The sequence below is a fragment of the Pempheris klunzingeri genome, chromosome 24 (genome assembly GCF_042242105.1).
Source record: "Pempheris klunzingeri isolate RE-2024b chromosome 24, fPemKlu1.hap1, whole genome shotgun sequence".
NCBI classification, from domain to species: Eukaryota; Metazoa; Chordata; class Actinopteri; order Acropomatiformes; family Pempheridae; genus Pempheris; species Pempheris klunzingeri.
In genome coordinates this window covers 13,144,664-13,166,740 of record NC_092035.1, presented here as the reverse complement: position 1 = coordinate 13,166,740, position 22,077 = coordinate 13,144,664, and the positions used below count along the sequence as shown (strand labels likewise).

The 22,077-nt window shown below is 43.5% G+C and overlaps 1 protein-coding gene across 2 annotated transcripts in view; it reads left to right on the top strand.

Moving 5' to 3' along the window:
- The window catches only part of LOC139223838 (FERM, ARHGEF and pleckstrin domain-containing protein 1-like), a 53,685-nt gene that overhangs the window by 1,963 nt on the left and 29,645 nt on the right, over nucleotides 1-22,077 (top strand). For both annotated transcript variants that reach the window (XM_070855841.1, XM_070855840.1), the window contains exon 2: nucleotides 4,068-4,295. In XM_070855841.1, coding sequence (XP_070711942.1) covers nucleotides 4,122-4,295 — 174 coding nt within the window. In that variant the 5' untranslated portion in view covers nucleotides 4,068-4,121. The remainder of the gene's footprint in view (nucleotides 1-4,067; nucleotides 4,296-22,077) is intronic.

Sequence of the window (22,077 nt, the reverse complement as noted above, 5' to 3'; positions counted from 1 at the left end):
ACGACTCAATCATTTTTTTCTTTTTGGACAAAATGCCAAAAATGAACTGGTTCTAGATTCTCAGAGTTGATCTTTTGCTGGTTTCTTTAGTCCTTTAATGTTCTCTCTAGTGCTAAATTAAATATCTTTGGGTTTTTGGACAAAATCCCACTTTATCCCACTGTTTTCTGGTATTTTTTATAGACTAAATGATTATTCCTCACAATTAGTCAGAATAAAGACACTTTGTATAGGTAGACGAATTAATTAACAAAATATTATATGAAAAGTGTTAAATCTACATACTTTTTATATATTTATATTTTTTACTTTCGTGTTTGAAGTTTATTCTTATTCTTTGGAGCTGTGTGTAACGAAAAGCAATTTCCCCCTGGGGATTATTAAAGGAATGCTGATGCTGATTCTGATTCTGAAACACTGCTTAGCAGCGTCGCAATGAAACCCCCTAATGTCACATGTACACATCCTTTTTAAGTAGGTTTCAGCTTGTGACCTCTGACCGGCCTTTATTGCACAGATTCAGGATTTCCACCATGTGTTGTTGGGATATTTAAGTCAGTTCCTCTTAACATAATCGGATGATTCAGTTTCATCATCTCATGCTGCTTTGAAAATGCCTTTATCACAGTTTGGATTGGTCAGACCTGTTTTATGGCAGCCTATTATGCAACCTCCTTGTGAATATTCTAACAAGATTATGTAATGGTTTATTTCCACTCCGCTTTATTAAAAAATAGTTGCTATGCTAATTCATAACAAGAAAAGGATTAGAACCAGATCTGTGGCCTCATAAAGCCTTCTCTGTTGATGCACACACACACTCTCACATTTGATTCCCAGAGCCGGACTTCTCTCTCACAAACTCTTGGGAAACTTTCAGCTAACGCCAGTTCAAAGGCTGCTTGAGAGGCCTCAGTCCCTCTGAGTTTAAAGCCCCACTGCTGGAGGCTCCCACAGTGGCTTCCTTTGTGCCTGTGTGATCAGCTCGCTCTGTATTCCTCTCTTGCTCTGCTTAACTCTATGTATAATCCCCAGCTCCTACTGAGGAGGTGATGAAACCTCTGCATCCAAATTTCCCCCTTTTTAGTTGTGAAACTGATCCAAAATAGGAGATAACGCCAAATTATTGTTATTCTCAAGGTCTTAAATCCATCAAGTGAACATTTACGGTTTTGTTTATGATGGAAAACCCATTGACAGAACTGTGGAAGTCTCTGCATTGTGTTTTAGTGCCACTGCAGGCCAACGGATGAGCTTTTTGGACACGGTTTTTGGAAAAGAGCCGTCTTACTACAGCTGCAGTTGTGTTTTTGTGATTTGAAAACAGTCTTAAAAGCCTGAAATGTAACCTGTTGAGCCTCCTTGCTGGTCACTTAAAGAGACTGAAGGCGTGCAAGCAGCAAAACCAAGCAGAATATGACCTACTGATGTCTGTCAGGGTAATTCTGCTTGTTAGTGAATGATTACTTAGAGCTTTAAAGCTGGCTCAGAGTTGATACTTACGGAGGTAACTAACTAACTGAGTGAGTGTAGGATTTCATGGAGGGCTTTTTTGTCAAGCAGAAAATATTTAGAGAGCTTCGAAAGAAGGTGAATTTCAGACCAAACCAGCGAGCAGCCGACTACAGCGTTGGTTTCGGTGCAGTGGGGAAGTAGCACACAGAGACAAAGCAGCGTTCCCACAGGTGTAATGAGTAACTTGAATGTCAGGTCCCTTTATTGTCAGGTCACTTCCTTGGCTGGGCTCCAGTTTCCAGTTGCAGCTTTTGTCACTGAGGTGAAGAGAGGTGCTCGTTCTGTGTGTGTGTGTGTGTGTGTGTGCAGGTGGAGGGTTTAGGAGAAGATGGTGTCATTGCTTTGGACGTTAAAGGCTTGTTTCTATGCAGATACGCACTATTGCATATCTTTTTCTTTGTGTTTGTTGTGTCTCCACAGGAAATATACAGTATAGTTTTTTTTTTTTTGTGTGGTAACCAATTCAGGAAGTCCACTCTCACACTGAGGTCAGAGGTCACCTCCAGAGCAGCTCTCCTGGAGCTTGTAGGCGTTCACTGGCTGTGTCATTTCCGGGGGCCTCTTGCTTTGGTTTATCTGAGGACTGAAGGGTCAGCAGCAGGGCTTCAACTAACACTTAGTTTTACTCCATATTCCAAAAAAAGGGAGTTTTCCTACTGAGCTGTTTACATGAAAACGGAAAAGAGTTTAAAATCCAAGCATTTTCAATGTAATCATATAAAAAGAAGAAAAGTGGAGTAATGAATATGCTCAGGCAAAAAACCTGCACATCTTCACTACTTGGTTTACATCGATAGCTGCAGGTTCCTGTGTTGGATTAATGGTTTCAGCTCTCCCAGTGTGTCGCTGTGCTTTCTGTCCTTCAGCCTCACAGAGAAGAGGAACAGTTGATTTGAGGATAGTCTACACAAGACCACAAATTATACACCAGTTTTAGTCTCTGGTTTTTGGCAATAGAAAACCGTATTTGTCATCTGGAGGAGACGTCAGAATCGGGCAGCTCCTGATCACATCCTGTACTTAAAATACAGACTTTACAGCGGACATGGCAAAGGTCTTCAGTCATCATGGAGTCTTTGGTGCAGGTCACTCCTGCTCACTGCAGCACACACACACACACACACACACTGTTGCTGCTGCAAAGGAATAAATGAGGATTTTTCACCATCAAGAATGCAGTGTGTGTTTTCTTAACTGAGGATAAATGCTGCTTAAAGGATTTGCGCCTGTGACTACAAAGAAAGATTTAACGACCTGTTAAGCAACATGCCGTCCACTAGGCCCCTAATGCCACATTGATTTAATGATTTCTTTTTTGCAAGTAATGATGCAATGGCTCTGGGAAGGACTAAATGTGACTGACCTGAAGATAAAATGGCAATTTTACCTGCAGAGAAAGCAAAGAAAGATTAGATTTTCCCTGTCCTGTACACTACCCATGCACACACACTCCACACCACTGTGTTTGTGTGTCGGGGCAGCTCATCCGAACGTTGCCCCCCCTGACCATCCTCCAAAGCATTCCTCAGCCGTGATGTCACCAACCGTCTGAGAGCATATTTATTGTCTGAGGTTGAGGTTTATCAAGTGTGGGATGGAAGTGGGGGAACTGAAAAGTATGTGTGTGTGTGTGTTCTGAAAGAAGAAAGAGGCGGGGGGGGGGGGGAGTAGTGTCTTTGTGTGTTCTCAGACCGTATCTCATCTGCTCCACTTGTGAAGCTTTGATTCAAGTCTGAACTGGCCTGTGTTGGGTTTGTAGGAAACATGGTAAATCCCACCTGCATGATCAGCAGCTGGAGTAAGTGTGTGTGTGTGTGTGTCTCTCAAGGTGTGAGACGTGTCTGTCTGCTCCGTCCGACTCCCAAGTTTGAGCTGTCGTGCTCTGTGGGGCTGTTCTAGTCTGTGGTTTATACCCTCATTTCATCATCCCGACCAATAAAAAAAAAAAAAAATCACAGCTGAAAAGCTCTCTGACTAAATGTCTGGTGGTTTTTACATCATGCAAGGTCAATTTAACCTAGACTGACTAACTGAGGCTGGGTTTTCACACAGTTCTTGGACAAATTAAGCACAAAGTTACCACAAGAGAACATTTTACCCCTTTTTAGATATGAATAAAATATAATTTTTTTGTCCACATTTAGAAAAGTTTTAACCTCCATGTTCTACGAGAAGGTTGATGGAGCTTCTCATTTCCCACCTTGGTCCTCAAAATGTGTTTCTTCATCTCTCAAACCCACACAATTTGACTCCCTTTGTAAAAAACAAACAAAAAAAACACACCTTGCAAGAAAAGTGTGCACAAATCCACCAACACACAGGATGTGATGTAAATGTGCTGTTCAGAACGAGGGCTTGATCTTGATCTTGAAGATCGCCCGATCTTTCTGGCTGAAAACAGCCGACCATGTGTTTAAGAAGCCAAAAATACCAAACAGCACAGACTGAACAGACTGTCGGCTTCACTGGCTTGAATCGCATAAAAAGACACAAAGTGTAACCCTAAAATTTGGGAGTAAAATCTAAAACCACTCTTTCCTTCCTTCCTCCAGACGTGAGCAGAGGAGCCTGCAGCACGAGAGCCCCTTCCTGTGGCGTCTGTCACCATGGTCGAACCAGCCGACAGGCCGTCTGCCGCCGCACAGAGGCTGGGCGCCCCTGAGAGTTTCGGGGTGTCCACCCTGGAGCCGGGCCTGCGTCCTCCTGCCCAGCCGCCAGGGCGACAGGTCTCCATAAGGGTCCAGATGCTCGACGACACACAGGAAGTCTTCCAGATGTCGGTGAGTGATGTGTTGTTGGATGATAACAGGGATTTTGTTGCCGTTTTCTTAATCCAGAGTGATTTAATTCATTGCTGTCAATCAACATATGGAGGAATAGCTGTGGTTGTTATCCACCAAATAAGTTTTATTGTGAGTTGTTATTGCAAGTAAGAAAGTTTAGTCTGGCTGTAAAGTGTAAAAATTGAATTATCGCCTGTTTTGACAGCATATAAAAGAAGCAGATGTGGGGCGATAGTGATGCCTTTAGGGTAGAGCTGAGCCACCATGTCAGTCCTCTGTTTCTCTGTGTGTTTATCCAGCTGTTAATTTCAGGATCTGACTGTCTCAACTTTATATTTATCAACCTCCTGCCGCACCCCCGCATTAATAACTCATGCAAATCTTCAAAAAGATACGATAAACACAACAGATGTGGCCTATCAGTGTGGATATTCAAATACCTTTTTCATTAGTTGCGGCTACAAGAAGATGGCTCAACGTTTTTCATTCACCTTGACTTTTATCTCCTACCTCCACTTCCTGGAAAAGCGCAGGAAGTGGGATAGAAGCCAGCTTCCTGTCCAAGCATTCCACACCTACACACCCCTGATCCAGCCTCAAAGACAGAAACAGCAGCTTTTCGCTATCTCTCCGTCTTTATCTCGGTTTTTCTCTCTGGTGGAAAGCCAACAGGTGTCCCAGTCCTCTTTTTGTCACTTGTGTTCCCATCTTTCCACTTGTAGTTACTATCTGCCGTCCCCTCATTATGTTCCTGCTCTCATCATCTTATTAATTTAGTCACAAACATACTTGACTGACTTTGCCAGTATTGATGCAGATCAGGCGTCTAAAGTATTAGTTGGGAATCTCTCTACAAGTGAGTGTGAGGCATGTGTTTGTGCACGGCAGCTCTCTGGCTGTCTAATGCTGTTCAGAGAAAGGGGTCCTCTGAGAGGCTCCGCAGGCAGCAGCTTTAATGACATCGGTGCTGCGGCGCTTTGGTATGTCAACTGTGGATGGGAGTTGTCTTGAATTTCTGAATTAATGTCTACCGCAAGCTGACAGAGAGCTCGGTTTGCGTGCCCCGCTCGGTGATTTGCATGCCTTTTAGAAACAGTGGCCGCTGTGTTATCGGCGTAGGGTTTGGGGAGTTTTTGTGATGATAATTAAGAAAGATTCTAGCGAGTTGCCGTCTCAGCTGGCGTGTGGAACATCCAGAGCTGCCAGTTCAGGGAGCCGTAATTGGCTGTTGTGAAAATGCCAGGAATGTATGTGGTTGTTAGTGTGTCAGTGCCTGAGGATGTGTCTGTGGCTGAGTGGACAGTCTGACAGAGGGCTGCGATCTGGTGTCTCTGTGAGGGATGTCATCTGGATGTGTGTTTTTAGCATTTTCCAAAATCCTAAATGGATGTCCTCTCAAATTGATGTAAGAACACCAAGCTTGTGGTTCTCCACAAAGTAGCAGCGGTCCTCCTCATGACAGGGATCTCTGCCCCCCTTGTCTTTTTCTATCCTCTGACACACACACACACACACACACACACACACACACACACACACACACACACACAAATTAAATGTCCTATTTCTGTGGAACATCTTTAGACGTCACTGCCCAGACCACAGGAGAGCAGAACACATCAGCTGACAACAGCATGAGCACAAAATACTAATACTTCACACACACACACACACACACACTCTCACTAACTGTAATAGTTTAGGCTCACATTGTTTGGTTGCGGCCATGAGAGCGAAATGTGAACCAGCAGAAGGCAGGAGTGGGAATAATAATGAAGAGAGAAGTGGAGGTGGAAAGAAAGATACAGCAGGGAGGGAGAGAGAAAACCGAGAGCAGGAGAAATCATGCGGAAAAAAGAGACATGAGCAGCTGCTCAAATAAAGAACAGGGAAGAAGTGAGCAGAAAATCATGGAAAATGAACCAACCAAATTAATGACTGTTGTTTTCAGTGCTTATCGCACATTCAGTGAAATAAGGGAGGCATTGTCTCCTGAGCTTGACACTCCTAATCTGTCTTTTCCCTGTCACAATGCCTCCCAGTGTGTTTGTGCAGTAGGTGTAGTTTAACGTGTGAATCAAGAGATAAGCCTGCAGCTTATGCGAATGTTGGCGCTCGATTGGGCATTCTGTCACTACAGGGAGGTAAAGTGGAAGGTTTGCTTATTAACTGAGCCTGTTATCTTAAAACGTCAGTGAGGGGCTGCAGAACAGGAGCAATCCATTCTAAAGATCCAGAGCACGGGACTCTTTAACATCCTTTACACTCACATTTTGATGCACTTTAAGTAACAATGCTGGCATGCTGTGGTGCTGCTGTAGTGTTGGCTTGAGCTTCCTGTGGATGTTTGAATTTCAACTTTTTTATTATATGTTTTAAAAGACTTAAGTGACCAACATGAAGTCTTTCTGTACATTTAGATTTTTGCCACATAGTTTGGCTTCAGAAAAGCCCAAATCAAATGTCATGGTTCAGTCTCACCTGTACTATCTTTACATCATAAGTACACTTTGATATCAAACTTAGCTTATCAGCTCTTACAGAGTTCTGATCCAGAGCTCTTCATCTCACCACCCGACTTGTGCGTGGCTACGTCTTGTCTTCTACGTCTTTCTTCTACCACTGTTTGACACCCGGTTTCAGAAGTAGGTAGATCATGCCTAAACTTAACCAATCAGACGTGCAGGTCTTTGTGGAATGAAGAGCACTTGTGGTTGTCAACCAAATGGAGTCAACCAAAATGCCAAACTAGTGGCTTCAAAACAGCAGTCCACAAACCAATGGGTGTCACAGTGGCTACATCCTCTTCTTACATACAGTCTATGGGCCTAGCATTGCCTTGCACATGCAGGGACTATATTATATACCCTGTTTAATAACTTAGCATTAAATAGATTAAATGCATGAATGAAAAACATTCAGAACATTTTGTTACAGCATGCTTCATCAATAAAGTTACACGTCTTTACAGCATGAGCTCCAGCTTTCATCCTCACAATTCTAAGTCCTTGTGATGTTTATGGTGTTTATAAAAGCAGCCGTGTCCTCAGGCTTTCAGTCGGGAATGTGGCCTCCACTCAACGCCATGAACGGACTCTATTAGCCAGATTCCCATGAGGGGTAACGTGGAATCCATTAGATCAGAAGGAAATCCTGCAGAGTTTTATTTGGACTCTTGTGTGTTTAGAGGCGCGGAGCCTGAATACCATTCAAATCTAATGCAGCTTTCCCCTCTCATGGAACGACAGAGAAAATGGACTATTCTGCTTCTGCACATGGCACACACTGTTCTTAAGCTTTTGTTCATTAATAATCAGTATTTTGTATTATTTATTGTCATTTTCCTTGAACTTCAACTCGAGAGAGAAATTGACATTGTTTGAGTATACATTACATGAATAAAACATCGGCGCACACTGCATTAGTGACCACTGCGTCCACACCCCAGCACGCACAGGGAGGCTTCATTATTAATGTGGATGGAGGCAGCACGGTAGAGGAGTGTGTGAGGGCGGCCCATTGTCGCTCACACCCACCCCGTAAATAATTGAAGGCGGAGAGGATGTGTTGTGTGTGCGTGTTTGCATGCGTGGTGAATAATGGAGGATGTGTGTTGCTCATTTGCTTTGGGTTGGCTTCACCTGTTCTGATGTGATTCTGTATCAGTGAAACCATTCACAAGAGTCCGATTGTGGATTCAACTGTAGCTGCATTTGCTCAAGCATCTGCAAATATGCTTTTTGACTCACTCCTTGTGATGTTTGATTGTTTTAAGCTGCAGTGTTTACTTTTATGTCAGAGAGAAACTTTGGTGCAGGAAGTAAAACCTCCAGATTCTAACTTGAGGTCTAACATGAGGTTAACATGAGGTCCCAGCAACTGAGAGCTTTCCGAAGGAAACCATTTTGGTTTGTGTGGTGGAGATTAATGAAACTCAGAGAAGACTGAGAGTGACTTTACTGAAACTCCCACCTGTCTCTCAAAGGAAGTAGATCCCAGCATGTGCAGCATTCAAACTCTGATTTTAATTGAATTGTACAAAACTCATGTCGAGTGGCAAATCGAGTAGAAAATTATGATTTTGCAGTCCTGCGCCCCCCCCCCCCCCCCCCCCCCCTTTACACCATGTCTACACATGAGGTGTAGCACGAGCAGCACTTCAGCAGCTTCGGTACACATTGTAGTCCTGCATGTAAAACAGAAGACAATAAAGCTCAGAGGTAAAACTAAGCGCAGATTGATAATAGCGTGAGTAAGATATGATTGGATTGGATAATATGACTAAAACTATATTACGGCATACATAATCTTCCAAATCCAAAGAGAATTAAATAAATTTACTTGGCAATATTGGGACATTTACTTGTATTTGGAGCTAATCCCACATACACCATCCTGCTGATGTAAATACTCACCAGAGCACCAAATGTTATTAATCCTCTGCGGAAAATAGTCCCCTACAATTACACTATTTCCTCCTTCTTTGTGTCTTTTTTTTTTTTTTTTTTACACATTTAGCCATTATGTATTTGCATACATCTTTTTCTCTATTCGACCTCTATCTCCTCTATCCCAGCTTTGGCCTGCGCTAGATTATGATGACAAAGATAAAGTCCTGCAGGTTCCCGGGAGACCAGTTGAGCTCAGTTAAGTGTATCCCCCATGGACCCGCCCTTGCTAGGAAATCTTACAGGTTCAGCAGATCTAATACTTATAGGAGTTAAGATTTGCACATACGGAGCCACATGTGCTCCGACATAGCTTTCACTCTTTCATCCCATTTAGTCTCCCTCATAGATGATGTGGTATTAAAGGGACTGTGGGGTACTTTTCTATCAGTAGGGGTGTCTGATTGAATATGTCTCTGCTCTGTCTCATCTGCCAAGCTTACTTGACCTTAATCCCCGCAAGACCGTCCGATATATCCACATCAGAATCGACCTTCTCCGTGGAAGTCAGCAGCTTTAAAAACACAGCGCCCGTTAGCTGCAGAAGCCGGACAGGAGTGGGTGTGTTTGCACGTGTGTGGGAGGTGCGCGTGTTCGGGCGTAATAAGATCACTGTGGGGGTTTTGTTGCACGAGTGGATTTGTGGCTTTATGATCTGATTTGGCTCCTGACTTTGTGTGTGCGTGTTTTTTTTTTTTATTGTCTGAAATATCTTGTGTGGGAAAGATATAAGAATACAGAGGGGAGGACGATAAGGATTAGGATGATAGAACTGCTTTATTGACAACCTCATTTGATGGACTAGTAGTCCCCCAAGCCCTGTGATAAATGAGCTACAAGTCCCCTGCCACATTATGCACGAACATACACACACACACACACGCACACACACGCACACACACACGTGCACGCTATCGCTCCTTAGCTGCGATGTGGAGCGGTTGACATTTCAAATTGATGGGCCTTTGTGCTGTCGGCTACCAGGGGATGATACATGTGGAAGAGGCAGATATGAAAGGAATGAGAAAGGAAGATAGCGAGCCAGTCACACCTTTTTAAAAAAAGAAGTGTCTTAAAAGAGGAAAGGAGAAATGAAGTTCGAGAAAGATACATGGCAGACCGTCTAGACATGACATCTGTTTGTGTCTCTTCTAAAGTAACAATTTAATTTTTGCTCCTCTTGATCTGAATGCGTTTATTCATCACTTTAAGTCTTTGCGTCACGTTGCCAAATGTTAGAAACATATTTGTGCGTTAACTGTGTCTCATCCCTCCTCCACAACAGAGGTATGACTGCCTCATTGTCGGGCTTCCACAGCTGAGACCTCGGCTGTTTGGCCCCAACAAGAGCAGAGGAAATTAGTTTTAATGCAGCCTCCCATTAGTGAATTAGTACAAGCAGAACCAGACAGCTCCAATTTTGTCCAGACTAAGTCCCCAGACTTATTTTAAACTTTGGGTTGAACAGCAAACTTCTTTTCTTTTTACAAGAGTCAGCTAGAGTATTTGCATGTGTCCTCTACTGCAGTATTTTACCCTGAAGCACGTTAAAACTCAGCTGAGATTCAGTTATTTCCACCAAGCTGCTGTTGTCTCTTTTTATAGCATAGTTTTTAATCCAGTATTTCCACTGCAGAGAAGAAGGGAGAGACCAGCGCCAAGCGTTAAGAGATGAGAAAGAGTGTATTTTGATGCTTTGAACCAAACTATGATTGTGTTTCTATGTGTCTTTTAAAGTTGGCAGGAGTCCTGCTGGTTGAGTTTTAGTGGTTTGGGTGTGTGGGCAGAGCCGAGGTGATGTTTAAAGACAGTGAGATGTAGTCATTTCAGGGCGAGGCTCAACGCTGGCTTTGGGATCGCCGCAAGTTTATGAGCCATCGTCTCAGCGTGGCAGAGATGAGCTTTCTCTTCTCTTCTCTTCTCTATCCATCCATCCATCCATCCCGGTCCAAACCCTCACTTCTGATCTTCCAAATAATCCCCTTCTTTCTGTCTGCTTTCTTGGACGGCTTACAGAACTAACAGTAGCTTTGGCAGGCCTCATTCATCATCGTCCGCAGAGACCGTGTGCTAAAACCCCCCAGTCCCTGCTCAATCCAGTGCCGTAACACATTAAATCTATATTGATGCTGTTTACATGGGCTCACAAGGGCCACATTAAACCATATTACATGGATATGTGAGTTTATAGGCCAGTGTGCATAAAAATATATACAGTGACTGCATGTGTGCATGCTACGACCTGCTCTGCACTCCTACTGACTCTTAAGACAAGTTAATTATGGACCCATTAAAATAAATATTTGATTAGATTTGCAGATGTAATATCCTTCCCTTCATGACGCCCACATGGATGGGAATGAGGGCTGAATGTGACTAAATAATGCATTCTTATTTTTAATCATTTAAATACAGCACACGGGGTGATTCAGCACTGAGTCGCACCACAAACATCCGCACAACTATTGGACTGCTTCGTGAAAGTTTTTACTAGTTTTTTTCTATCACAATCTACCATTTTTAGGTCCCACGAGTGACCTCATATATCCTTTCGAGACATAGTTTCCCCTCGTCGAGCTTTTATTTTCAACATCTAGCCTAGTCTGCAGACCCCGGTTGATTTAAGCTGAGCCGAGACGCAACGCTCAAACTCTAGCTTATTGCTCAATGATTGTATTTCCAATCACCTGGATTTTTCCCTAAAGAGAGACGGTGGACTCCACTGGACGCGTTCCTGTAAAATATGTTCTTATCGTGTTAAAAATTTGGTAAATAGAGCCTTTCGCTGTTTTGCTCCTGAGCTGTCTGGTCTCAGTTAATATTGGAGCCATTGGGGTAATTGGCTCTCTGTGTAAGTCTGCTTGCTTAGAGAGTGACATTGTTTGAAAGGGGACAGATTTTCCTGTGTTTCGATGGAAGGAAGGAAGGAGGGAGGGAATGGGGGAAAAAAATTCTGTTGATGCCGAGCACCCCACCAACTAAAGAGAGACAACTGTGGCCTCAGCAGGTAAAGGTATGTAAGTGCTCATGTTATATTTTGTTTTTGTATATAAAAAAAAATCAAAATATCAGTCTTAGAAATTCTCTGGGAGCATATATGGTAAGTTTGAGAAACATGTGGATGCAGCGTGGTTGCACATGAGGAGCTGTGTTGTATTATGTAATGGTTGGCATCCACTGTCTCATTCCTGTGGTCAGGGACCTCAGAGAGGGACTTCTGACTGTGGACTTTCCTCTCAGCTACTTCTACTCTGTATTTTTCCTTCTGTAGCTGACCCCAAAGTTCGAACCTGCCTGTGGTGCAAACTAAGAGAATTTTCCCCGTGGGGATGAATGAACTCCTACTGTGTAAACGTTTTTAAAAATCAGATTGCAAGAGGTCTTTTGGCCGTGGCTGGATATGCAGTAGATGTGGTGCTTCTGTTGCACTCTTTCAAAAGAAGAATGCATTTTGTTACGTTGCTATCGAGGTGGGTGTGTGCACGTGGAGCCACGTGGAAGCATTTAGACGTGCTGAGTTCAAAGACAGGGCCACAGACAGAGCTGCCTCCGAGCTAGGAAGGAGGGAACGGGCGAGACGGACAGATTATTGCTTAGTGAGTGGAAGACTGTAGCTGATGACGAGACAATTATTGAGAGATTGTTTCTGAAAGGGAGCCGGATGGGGGTAGGAAAGAAACGAAGAGAGGCCCCACTAAGGGATGAAAAAGAGACGGGGTGTGTTGCTGTGTTGGAGAAAGAGCAAGAGCGCTGCAAAGGGAGAGAGATAAAGACACACACAGACACACATCCGTCTCCCACAGAAGCCTTTTGCATTATGCCGGTAGCCAATGAATGAGCAAACACTGTCCGCTCTGCTTGGCCGCAGATGGGATCCTTTTTTTTTTTGTAATTGCAGTGAATGAGGTCCCCAGTGAGGAGGCTAGTCATGCCAACAGTGGAGGAGCTGGGCCTCGTTCAGGGTAATCGCTGCCCCTCCGTTTCACTGTGCTACACAAAACCACAGCCCCAAATTAGTCGTTTTTGTGGATTACAAGTACAGGTTTGGAGCAGCCTGCCGCAGCTGTCGGGATGTTGAACATCTCACTGCTATTTTCACAACTTTGTCTTGTCATTACAGTCTTACAAGTGGGGATGAATTATTTCCTGTATTTGATAGGAGCTGTGGTACTATGATGCTTAACATACTGTAATAATACCTCAGTCTCCTTCTCATCACTATCACTGTTCCACTTTTGCACGGTGATACCTCAACGTTGTTGTTTTAAAACACAATAGGAAGTCAACGTCAGCCGCCAGCCAAATGCTGGTGGGTTTATCTTCACGACCAGACGCCCTGGACGGTGGCCAGAGCTCATTTGGAGCCCCTGTTGTATTTGAAAAATGAATCTGGCTGAGGTTGTTGGGTAAAAGAAATGCTGCTTCACTCTGTGTATTTTGTGATACATGTTGTTGTTGGACAGAGGAGTTAGCTTTGGGCGGTACTCCTGTTTTCCCTAATCAGATCATTTTCGCTGCATTAGGAGACTTGAATTTAGATTTTTCTCTCTCCTCCACCTGAGAAGTAGAAAGCGCGGCAGTGAGTCACCCACAAAGTAACTAGGGGCTAAAATGAGCCTCTTCTTTCTGTGGTGTGAGTTGGGCAGGTCTGTATGTGCAGAGGCTATTAGATACTGTGGCTCCTCCGCAGCAGTAAATCTGAACCCGATGATGGAGGAGAATAGTTAGCTTGTGTCAGGATTTTCCCCCGGCGTAGGTGATAAAGCCACCGATATGGTAGCTTGTGTTAGAGGAGGGAGGGCCCCTGAATCCTCCACAGGAAGACACCACCTATTAGGAAATCAGATAAGAGAAATTCAAGCTGTTTTTATTTAAAAAATCAACATAGAGAGCGCTAAAATAGAAGTGTTCGTCCACTTGTTTCCTGCTATTTGAAGAGTGAAATGTGAGTGGATTCCTCAACACCAGTGTGTAGTCTGTAGTATGGGAACCAAGTGTGCATGCTGAGAGTTTAGCACACAGCTTAAACCCCAAGTGTCAGCCTCAGTATCCTAAATGAGATTTCTCCCCTTGATAAGTGTTAACTTCAGCTCCTTATTAAGCTTTTCTAAGGCCTCACTCAGTCTCTGTCGCAAGTCTGGACCAGGCCCTGGAACTTCACCCCTAAATCATTGGATGTTGTTGAGTGTGTATGTGTGTGTGTTTGTGTGTGTGTGTGTGTGGGAGCATGCTGCTGCGATCTCTTTCAATAGGTGAAGTGTTTCTTAATCTCTCTCCTCGCTCCCTCCTCGTCTCCGTTTGGATGTTTTCCAGAAGCTTCAGTGGAATTCAATGGCGTCTCCCCTGCTGTGTCCCCGGGTCTCCAGCCGGTTGTTTCTCTGAGAAACCAGCAGAGGAATGCAGCCAGAAATGTGATGTTTGGGAGAAAAAGTAGTTTTGGTTTTCACCTCTCTCCACCTTCCTGTTTTTCTCCCCGCTTTCTGCCCTTCCTTTTTCTCAGACCTCATGCCGCTCTCTCCGTCGAGCCGTTTGGTCATGCTTCAACTGTCATCATTTTTGCAGTTTTTGAAGACAAACCCATCATGATAAACTGGAAGCGTTTGAGGGGATTGTTCCTTTACCACCCTAATTGGGAATTCCCAGTACTGTGTCCCCGGATGAATCACTGTCACCACTCTGCTGGCTGTTGCTGTGATTTATTCATTTGATTGAAGAGTGTTTTTTTTTTTCTTCCTTAATCTCAAATGTTTTGAGTGAACTTTTTGTTTTTTGAACTTGCTGCTGTTATTCGGGGACATCTCACTTGATGTTGAGTGCCTGCAGAGATTGTAATGAGATTCATTTCCATCTGAAAATGGATGTTTATGGTAATATGTGTGCTGATTGACGTGCTTTGATGTCACTAAGATATCCAATTTTAATTATACAGAAGGTGAATGGCTGAGGCATAATTAAAATGCTATTCCTTACTAGTGAATCATCAGTGTATCCTCATAACCGCACACACATGTTTACTGGAGGCCTACTTCAATTAGTCTGTTGTGTCTCCACACCCTGTTTTTGCTTTTAAATCATCCGTTTCAGCAACACGTGCACAAACAAAACCGCCTGCCAAGTTTAGGCATCTGTGACTTGCTGTGGATGGTGGGCTCTTTTGCTGTGAGGTTAAACGAGGTGAGGCGCCTAAAGCGTAAAATGTAGCTGTACCACATCATTCATTTCATCGTGCATTTTTTTTTCTACTTTGTCTCACATCTATTTGCGAAATAACCTATATTTGTTAACACGTTGACTAATTGGCACCGTTACAAGTATGCCGAATTAGCTATTAGCAGTTGCTGTTTGCATTGTACCAGCTGGTGTACAGACAGCTACCACTGGATTACTTTGGTAGTGAAGAAAACCTTAAATCGTGATGATTCTCAGGCAAGTTCTGGACCCATAGGTGCTGTCTTTTTTTTTTCTCTGATCTCCAAGTGGATTTACATTGTATTTGCAAAGGACATCAGGAATAATGATATCCTCTGAAAGTGCAAGTCAGACTGAATCTAATATTAATCATGTATACCATATCTGTGTGTTAAGATTTGACTGAGTTCTGACTCCAAGAAGCAGTGCAATTGTTGACATACTTACAGCAAAAGAGCTCTATGGGTTTTGAATTCCCTTACGAGGCGTCTTTGTCACACGTCTCTCCGCCTCACAGTTTGAAAACCCTCTGCTTATAATATCCACTGTTCTAATTTTATAAATAATCACAGAATACATAGCACAAGCACCACAGGGTTGGCTTCCATGACTAATAATAATAGATGCAAGCAGGATTGTGTTGCCACAGCAGCTACCCTATGCTAAAAGTGCACTTATGGTATTGTCACTTGAGACCGGAGCGTGCATCGTTTGGTCAACTGTTTCCATTTTATCATCCCGAAGCCTTTTAGGAAACAAAGCAGCCATGTTGTGAGATTTACAGGCCTTGTTATTGCTCAGGGCGCAGCACGATTGTACCCGCCACCATCCTACACCAAGACACGAGACACCAATTGCTTTTTAATGGTTGTGCACGTGTTCCCCTCTGCTGCTTGATTTAATTTTGCACCTCAAGTGAGCCCTAACGTCCTCGCGCACACTCGTATGTACTACACACTGCGACGCACTGTTGTCTTCATGGCAGCCTCAAGGCATTTTCATCATCCCCCATCAGGGTGTTGCCAGTTTGATTTCCCACAGTGCCTTGCTGACAATGCTGCTAGATATTTTGCCAGCATGCGGTTTATTCAACAGTCCAGTTAGGCATATGTGTGTGTCCATCTGTGTGTGTGTGTGTGTGTGGACTCTGAGTCCTTTCCCTTCTGGTAGTGTGGAGGAACTGGCTTTGACGTCTTCCCAGTAGGTTAAGCTGTTTAACCTAATCTGACGGAGAGAATGTGATTGGTGGACAGTCGAGGAGGGAGGAAGCCTCCACCAGCTGTCCTGCTGTTCGTTTTTTTCCTTTTTTTTTTTTTTTTTAACTCTCCTCCCTTGAGAGGAAATTGTACAGTTCAGACTAGTGACGTAGCTTCATACCAGGCTGATATTGAATGTAGTGCAGGTACTGAAAGAGTAAGACGGCACAGGATTTCAAATAGGTTTTTATTGTAGTCATGAATTTGCATGAAAACACACAAACTGCCATGAAAACCCTGTTCTGTTACTAAATTAAGAAAATTGTGCCTGTTATGGTAATCTGCAACAGGCTTAGTGTACACCTTCCTCTGTGCTGCTTGTTGTTTGTCTTCTCGTGTGAGAAGCGATGCAATTGCTCCGGGCAACGTCAAAGAAAGGAGTGCTGAAACACCAGCACTCTGCCAGTCACTTTAACATGACACTACTAAACCCCATTTTATGGACTACTGTGCTTGGTCCCTTTCAGAAAACAGCTTGTGTGTTTAGGCTATTAAACAGTGCACAGACTCATTATTTTGAGCCTTGGGGAACAACCCCCCCCCCTCCCCAATCTATCTCATTTCTACACTACCCAATAAAATGGTCTGAGAATGGGACACAATAGCCGCGTTCATACTGAAGACTCTTTTGAATGCACAGCTTTGCATGCAAACTAGCATTTTCCCTGAAGGTTCCTTCCTTTTGGATGGTTCTTTGTTGATTTTTTTGTCCCACTGACCTGCAGTTTAGCAGCAGAAAGCAGCATGCTCTCAGGTAGTCTCATGATAAGGCTGGAAAAAAACCATATGTAGATGAACAGCTCAAATTTCTGCTTACACTCACAGCCGGGTGCACCTATCACTTTCATTTTCTTTATCTCCCCATGTTTCTCACTTCTTTCTCCTTGCCTCTTTGTCACATACCCTTGAAATCAGTTTGTTTTTTGTATTACAATAACTAACTAATGGGTTTCCAGACACTTTTCCCCTCTGGGAAAGTCAGTTTTGGGGCCAGTGCTACTAAAAGAAAAACCATCCAACAATGGTGCATATTTAAAGTAATATCTCAAAGTGATAACGACACATTCTTCTCACATCTGCCTGACAAAAGAGCTGCACTGAACACGGCCCTGCTGGAATTCGTGGCGGGGGACTGAAGCAAGATACTGAACAGCTTTGAGGTGTTTTTCTTCCCCCCCCCTGTCCTTACCCCAGTGGAGAGCTCTTATCATCACTCTCACCCATCTGGTTTCTATCCTCGATGACATTAGTCAGAGTGCAGAACTACAGACCTTTCAAACTTCCTTTTGCTTCATGCCAATTTGCTGCGAGTCATATTCTGTTGTTTCCAACATGCCTTAAAACACTGTTTTGAAGATCAGTGCTGCTAAAGCAGTAAGAGATCTTGATTTTAGTGTTGATGATTTTAGCTTGATGAGCCTTAATAATTTTGCAGTGGACCCGGTCAAGGCAGACCAGACCAGTGACCTTATTTAGAAACTAAGCCAACTGTAATCTATCATATCCTAAGGTATGAATGCTACAAACGTCCTCTGTGTTCAATTTTTGGGGGGATTTCATAGGTCACTTGCGCCAGTGACGCTGTGGGGCTCTCTGTAAACCCTCAGCGCACCACGACAGATGGTGAGAATATTTGACTTGGCCATGAGTTGCAGGGAAAGACAGGGTCCTAAGAAAGGCAGAGCGAAGGAAAACACTAGAGGATAAACAAAACAATTTATAGGAAAAACACGTCTATGTAGACTTTTATATGGTCATCGGAAACCTGACGTGGGTTTTGAGAGAATAGGAGGTGCAGGCTGTGCACACAGGCTGCGTTCAGACATGCTCAGATGTGACTCAGTCTGCACAATAACATAACAACCATAAATCAAATTCAGGTCTGATTTATTTGTTTCTTTTTTTTTTTTTGCAATGCGACCTGAGTCTGAACCGTCATATTGGAATTCATGCGACTTTTACACGACTATATTAACCTGCCTTTGTTGCTGGCCAAAACAACCCAACTCCTACGTGCTTTCTCTGGGAGATGGGTCGCCTGGTGCTGGTGAGCGTCTTGTGTCGAGGCGCTGACGGATGCCCCTGAAATCAGTTTCTGCTCACAACTTCGCTGGCTTCCACTGCACATCAACTTATACATGAAACCGTAAACGCTGACTCCAGTGGAGTGCTGCATGCTACGTCTATGTTGTGGCTCTTTTGCTCATTTGGGTCCGTTCACACTGGAATCTTATACTGGCCACATTAAGAAATAAAATGAACGGCCGAACAAAAGAAATCAGACGTGAGCAGTAAGTCTGAATTGAGTTCTAAGGCTTGCAGTGTAAGTTATGGACACACAGACTGCTGATGTGACTGTGTTACTAACTAGGGAGACAGATAGATGGAGGTTTCTTACTATGATTGATGCATTTTCATTAGCTGTTCATCTGTAACATAAAGGGAGCTTGGCCATAGAGAAACAGTGACAAAAGGAGAGAATAAAGGCTAAAGAGAGAATGTGAAGTGAAATATATGCAGGTTTTCTCAGCTATAGGCCTCAGGGGGCAAAAGGGGGACTGGATAGTAAAAAAGAAAGAGCAATTGCTTTGATATAGCACATCCCAGTGTAGCCAGGCACTGACCTTATAGCAGAAGAGAGGTCTTAGAATAAAAGGAAGTAGGAGAGGAAGTGTGTTTGATGAACCTTCAGTGTGTTTTCACTGGCTGACTACTTTGCCGAGGGTGGGTTTGGTAGGCAGTCTGACGAGCCGACAGAGATGCTGACAGCTCACTGGCAAGTGTCCCCGATAGGCAAGGAGCCATGGGTTGGCCGGAGTCTGGACGGCAGGCAAAGGAGAGGACCGACACATTCTCAGCACCGCTCTTTGGAGCTGCTCGGGCTTTACTTCTTTTTGCTGACTCAGTCATCTCCAGCCTTGTTTATTGTCAGTAAGACAAACCAGAAACTCTCACAGCATGGGATCTACCACGATCAACTTGCCAGCTGACCAGAACGGGTATTTTTATACTTAGTTGTGACACACAACCCCTGAACATACATGTTTCAGGGACACCGCTATAATTTCAGTCTAGTTTGCTGCAAAAAAGGGGCATGAATCATTTTATGAAGTTATTACAGCGTTTGGTAATAACTAGTTGCTTCGCCGCTCTCTGCTGTTCCATCAATAAAAGCGTGTTGTGTTTCCCTCGTTAGCCGTGTCACAAACAAGAACAATGCATTTTAAGAGCCAAGTTGTTGCAAGGACACACTGAAAAGACGCTTCACTGCTTCAAGCCAGAAGTGCTGGTTCTTGCTCCTTATTCCCATGTCTGGAGCTATTTTGATGACTTCTTAAGGCTCCACTTGGGATTTTTTTTGGCTCGGATGATGGCTGCCAGACTCCATCACAGTTCACCGATGGACAGTTGGTTGCTAAGGCTCCCTGCTAGACTTACTAGCCTTCTAATTATCTTAAAAAGAGGCGTGTTGGTGTGAGGCCCCAAAGGACAGCTGTGTGAAACTGGACCCTGCCTTTAAGGGCGCGACCTTGGCCTTTGCAGGTTGCTTTTACTGTCCGGAGTTGCAGCAGGAAAGTCTGACTCCAACAGTTTTGCTCAGGCTCTTTAATTGCACGTCTGCATGCGAGCTCACATGCCAGAGAATGTTTCACTGTATGCATATGCAGTGGAGAAAGTGGTCAATATGTCTGCACATCTGCAAATCACGCTCGAAGATATGGTAGAAATGTGTGTGTGTGTGTGTGTGTCTGAGTGAGTACCAGTGTGTGTTTTTGGCTGACTAAGAAGGCCTCATTGATGGTCGTTGCTGAATGAAGCGATTGTGATTTGAACTGAAAGGACCCCGGTCTGGGCTCCACGGGGCCTAGTCTGCTGTGTTCAGCTAAAAAACTTCAACACACATAACACACCACTTCTTTTTTCACCTCAAAACTCTAACTACAAACTTGTGGAAGAGATCGACATGCTCACTTTCCCTGTCCCTTACTCAGTGAGTGCTACACCAATCCTATTTCTATCCTTCTATTTTATTATAAACAAAACCTATCTATATATATAGCGTGTTTGACCTTGGCTGGGTGACCATTTCCTCTGCTGAAACTGTTGCCAAAACGAGAGCAGATCATGAGAACAGGCCGGCCTGTCCCATTTTAAGTGCAGCGTTAATTTAGTAAGCTCCACTGTCTGCTGTGTATGTAAGCACTGCGCTGGTTGGTGTCACAGTCTATCACATAGTCAGGAATTCAGTTTGAAAATTTGGATTGTTAATAGACCTTTGCAGAGTAAGCAAAGCAAACTGCAGTTTGTACAGTGCAGCTTTAGCTTAGTGAATAAAAATGTCTTCACCCTCTTAACCAAAGGGGAAGCTGAAGCCTCTCAAAGACATGAGAGCGGCTCTTTTTTCTTATTAGACTTTAAGATGGTCCACCTTAGTAATTAGGACCGAGTGTGGCATTTTAATGCTAAACATGTCTGTTAGATGGTAAGTTTTATGTAAAAATTGCCCTTTTTAAGGCACACAATTTCCTATTCTTTTTGACTTTTGTGTTTCCAGGGTTATTTCTATCCAGAAAATGCCAGAGGTGTCACAAAAAAGTAGAAAAGAAAAGCAAGTTCACTTTTCCATCACAAGGCTGTTTTTATGGAATTCAGGTTTCCCATGGAGGGGTTAAAATGACACTTCTTGACCTTTGATCTTGACCATTGCCACTGTTGCTCAATATAATATCTGATGCTTGCTCACGTGGGGATTCTTGAATCCTTAATGCTGAATTCCTGAATCGTTGGGTCTCTCTCTAATTAAAGAGTTTGGTCTAGACCTGCTCTTTATGGGAAGAGTCTTGAGATAACACTGTTGTGAATTGGTGCTGTATAAATAAAGATTGATTGATTGATTGACCATTTCAGATGCAACCATGGTGTGTTTTAAAATGGACTTATTTTGCTGGCAAGGGGGATTAAGAACTGCTCAGAGTGGAAACTTACTGGTCAAATGAGGGGAACTACACCTTTTAAGCAAAAGGCCCTCCTGATCTTAGTATTTGGAGTCTCCTGTGACTCTTCAGGGGTAATTAATCAGTGCTAGAATAGATGAGAGTCCTGAGTGTTTTGTTTCCCATCAGCCCACTTCTCTCTAATCATCCCCTCGCTTAAACTATCAAGTGAAGGTGAAACGCTGCATATCTTCAATAAAACCCCAAACCCTTGACGACTTTTAAACGTGGTTTAGATTTGACAAACCTCCATATAACATCCTGACATTATCGGGCTTTAAACCATTAATTTTCTGCACTCTCTTTACATGCAGCTTTGAAGTGTTGTCGCCCACTTCTCTCAGCACTCTGCTGGCCAGATCCAGTGAACTTTCCCAGCTTCTGTATGTTGTTTTTAAGAGGTTTGCTCCAGTGCCCAAAAAGAGCAGAATCTGAGCACGCCCATTGGGGTCGGACTCCGGCTTCTCTCACTTTCCAGCTCCTCTGCTCTCACCTTTTAATTACATCTTCTTCTCACACAAGTTCATGTTAAATTTAGGTTTTTCTTCCTTTTTAAGATTTTCCTTCTGGCTTGTTGTGACAGAAAAACTGAATTACAACCAGACTGATGACATAATGTCATAGCTTTAGCATTAGGTTTGCTTCAGACTCGATGCCGTCCCATTAACGAAGCAAGGAATGTCCGAGTAAAGGTGTTAAATGTTGTAAGAAGATACGGCAGCCCGTACGGTGACACATCATGTGTTCGTGATACCTGTGTTATTGTAACTGGTATTGATATTTCAGGATTTCACCACCATTCCCTCAATGACATTCCCTTCTGCATTCCAGTGTCTTACATTACTTGAGTGTGATACGGAATATCTCCCTAATGCATGCACACAGGCTTCCT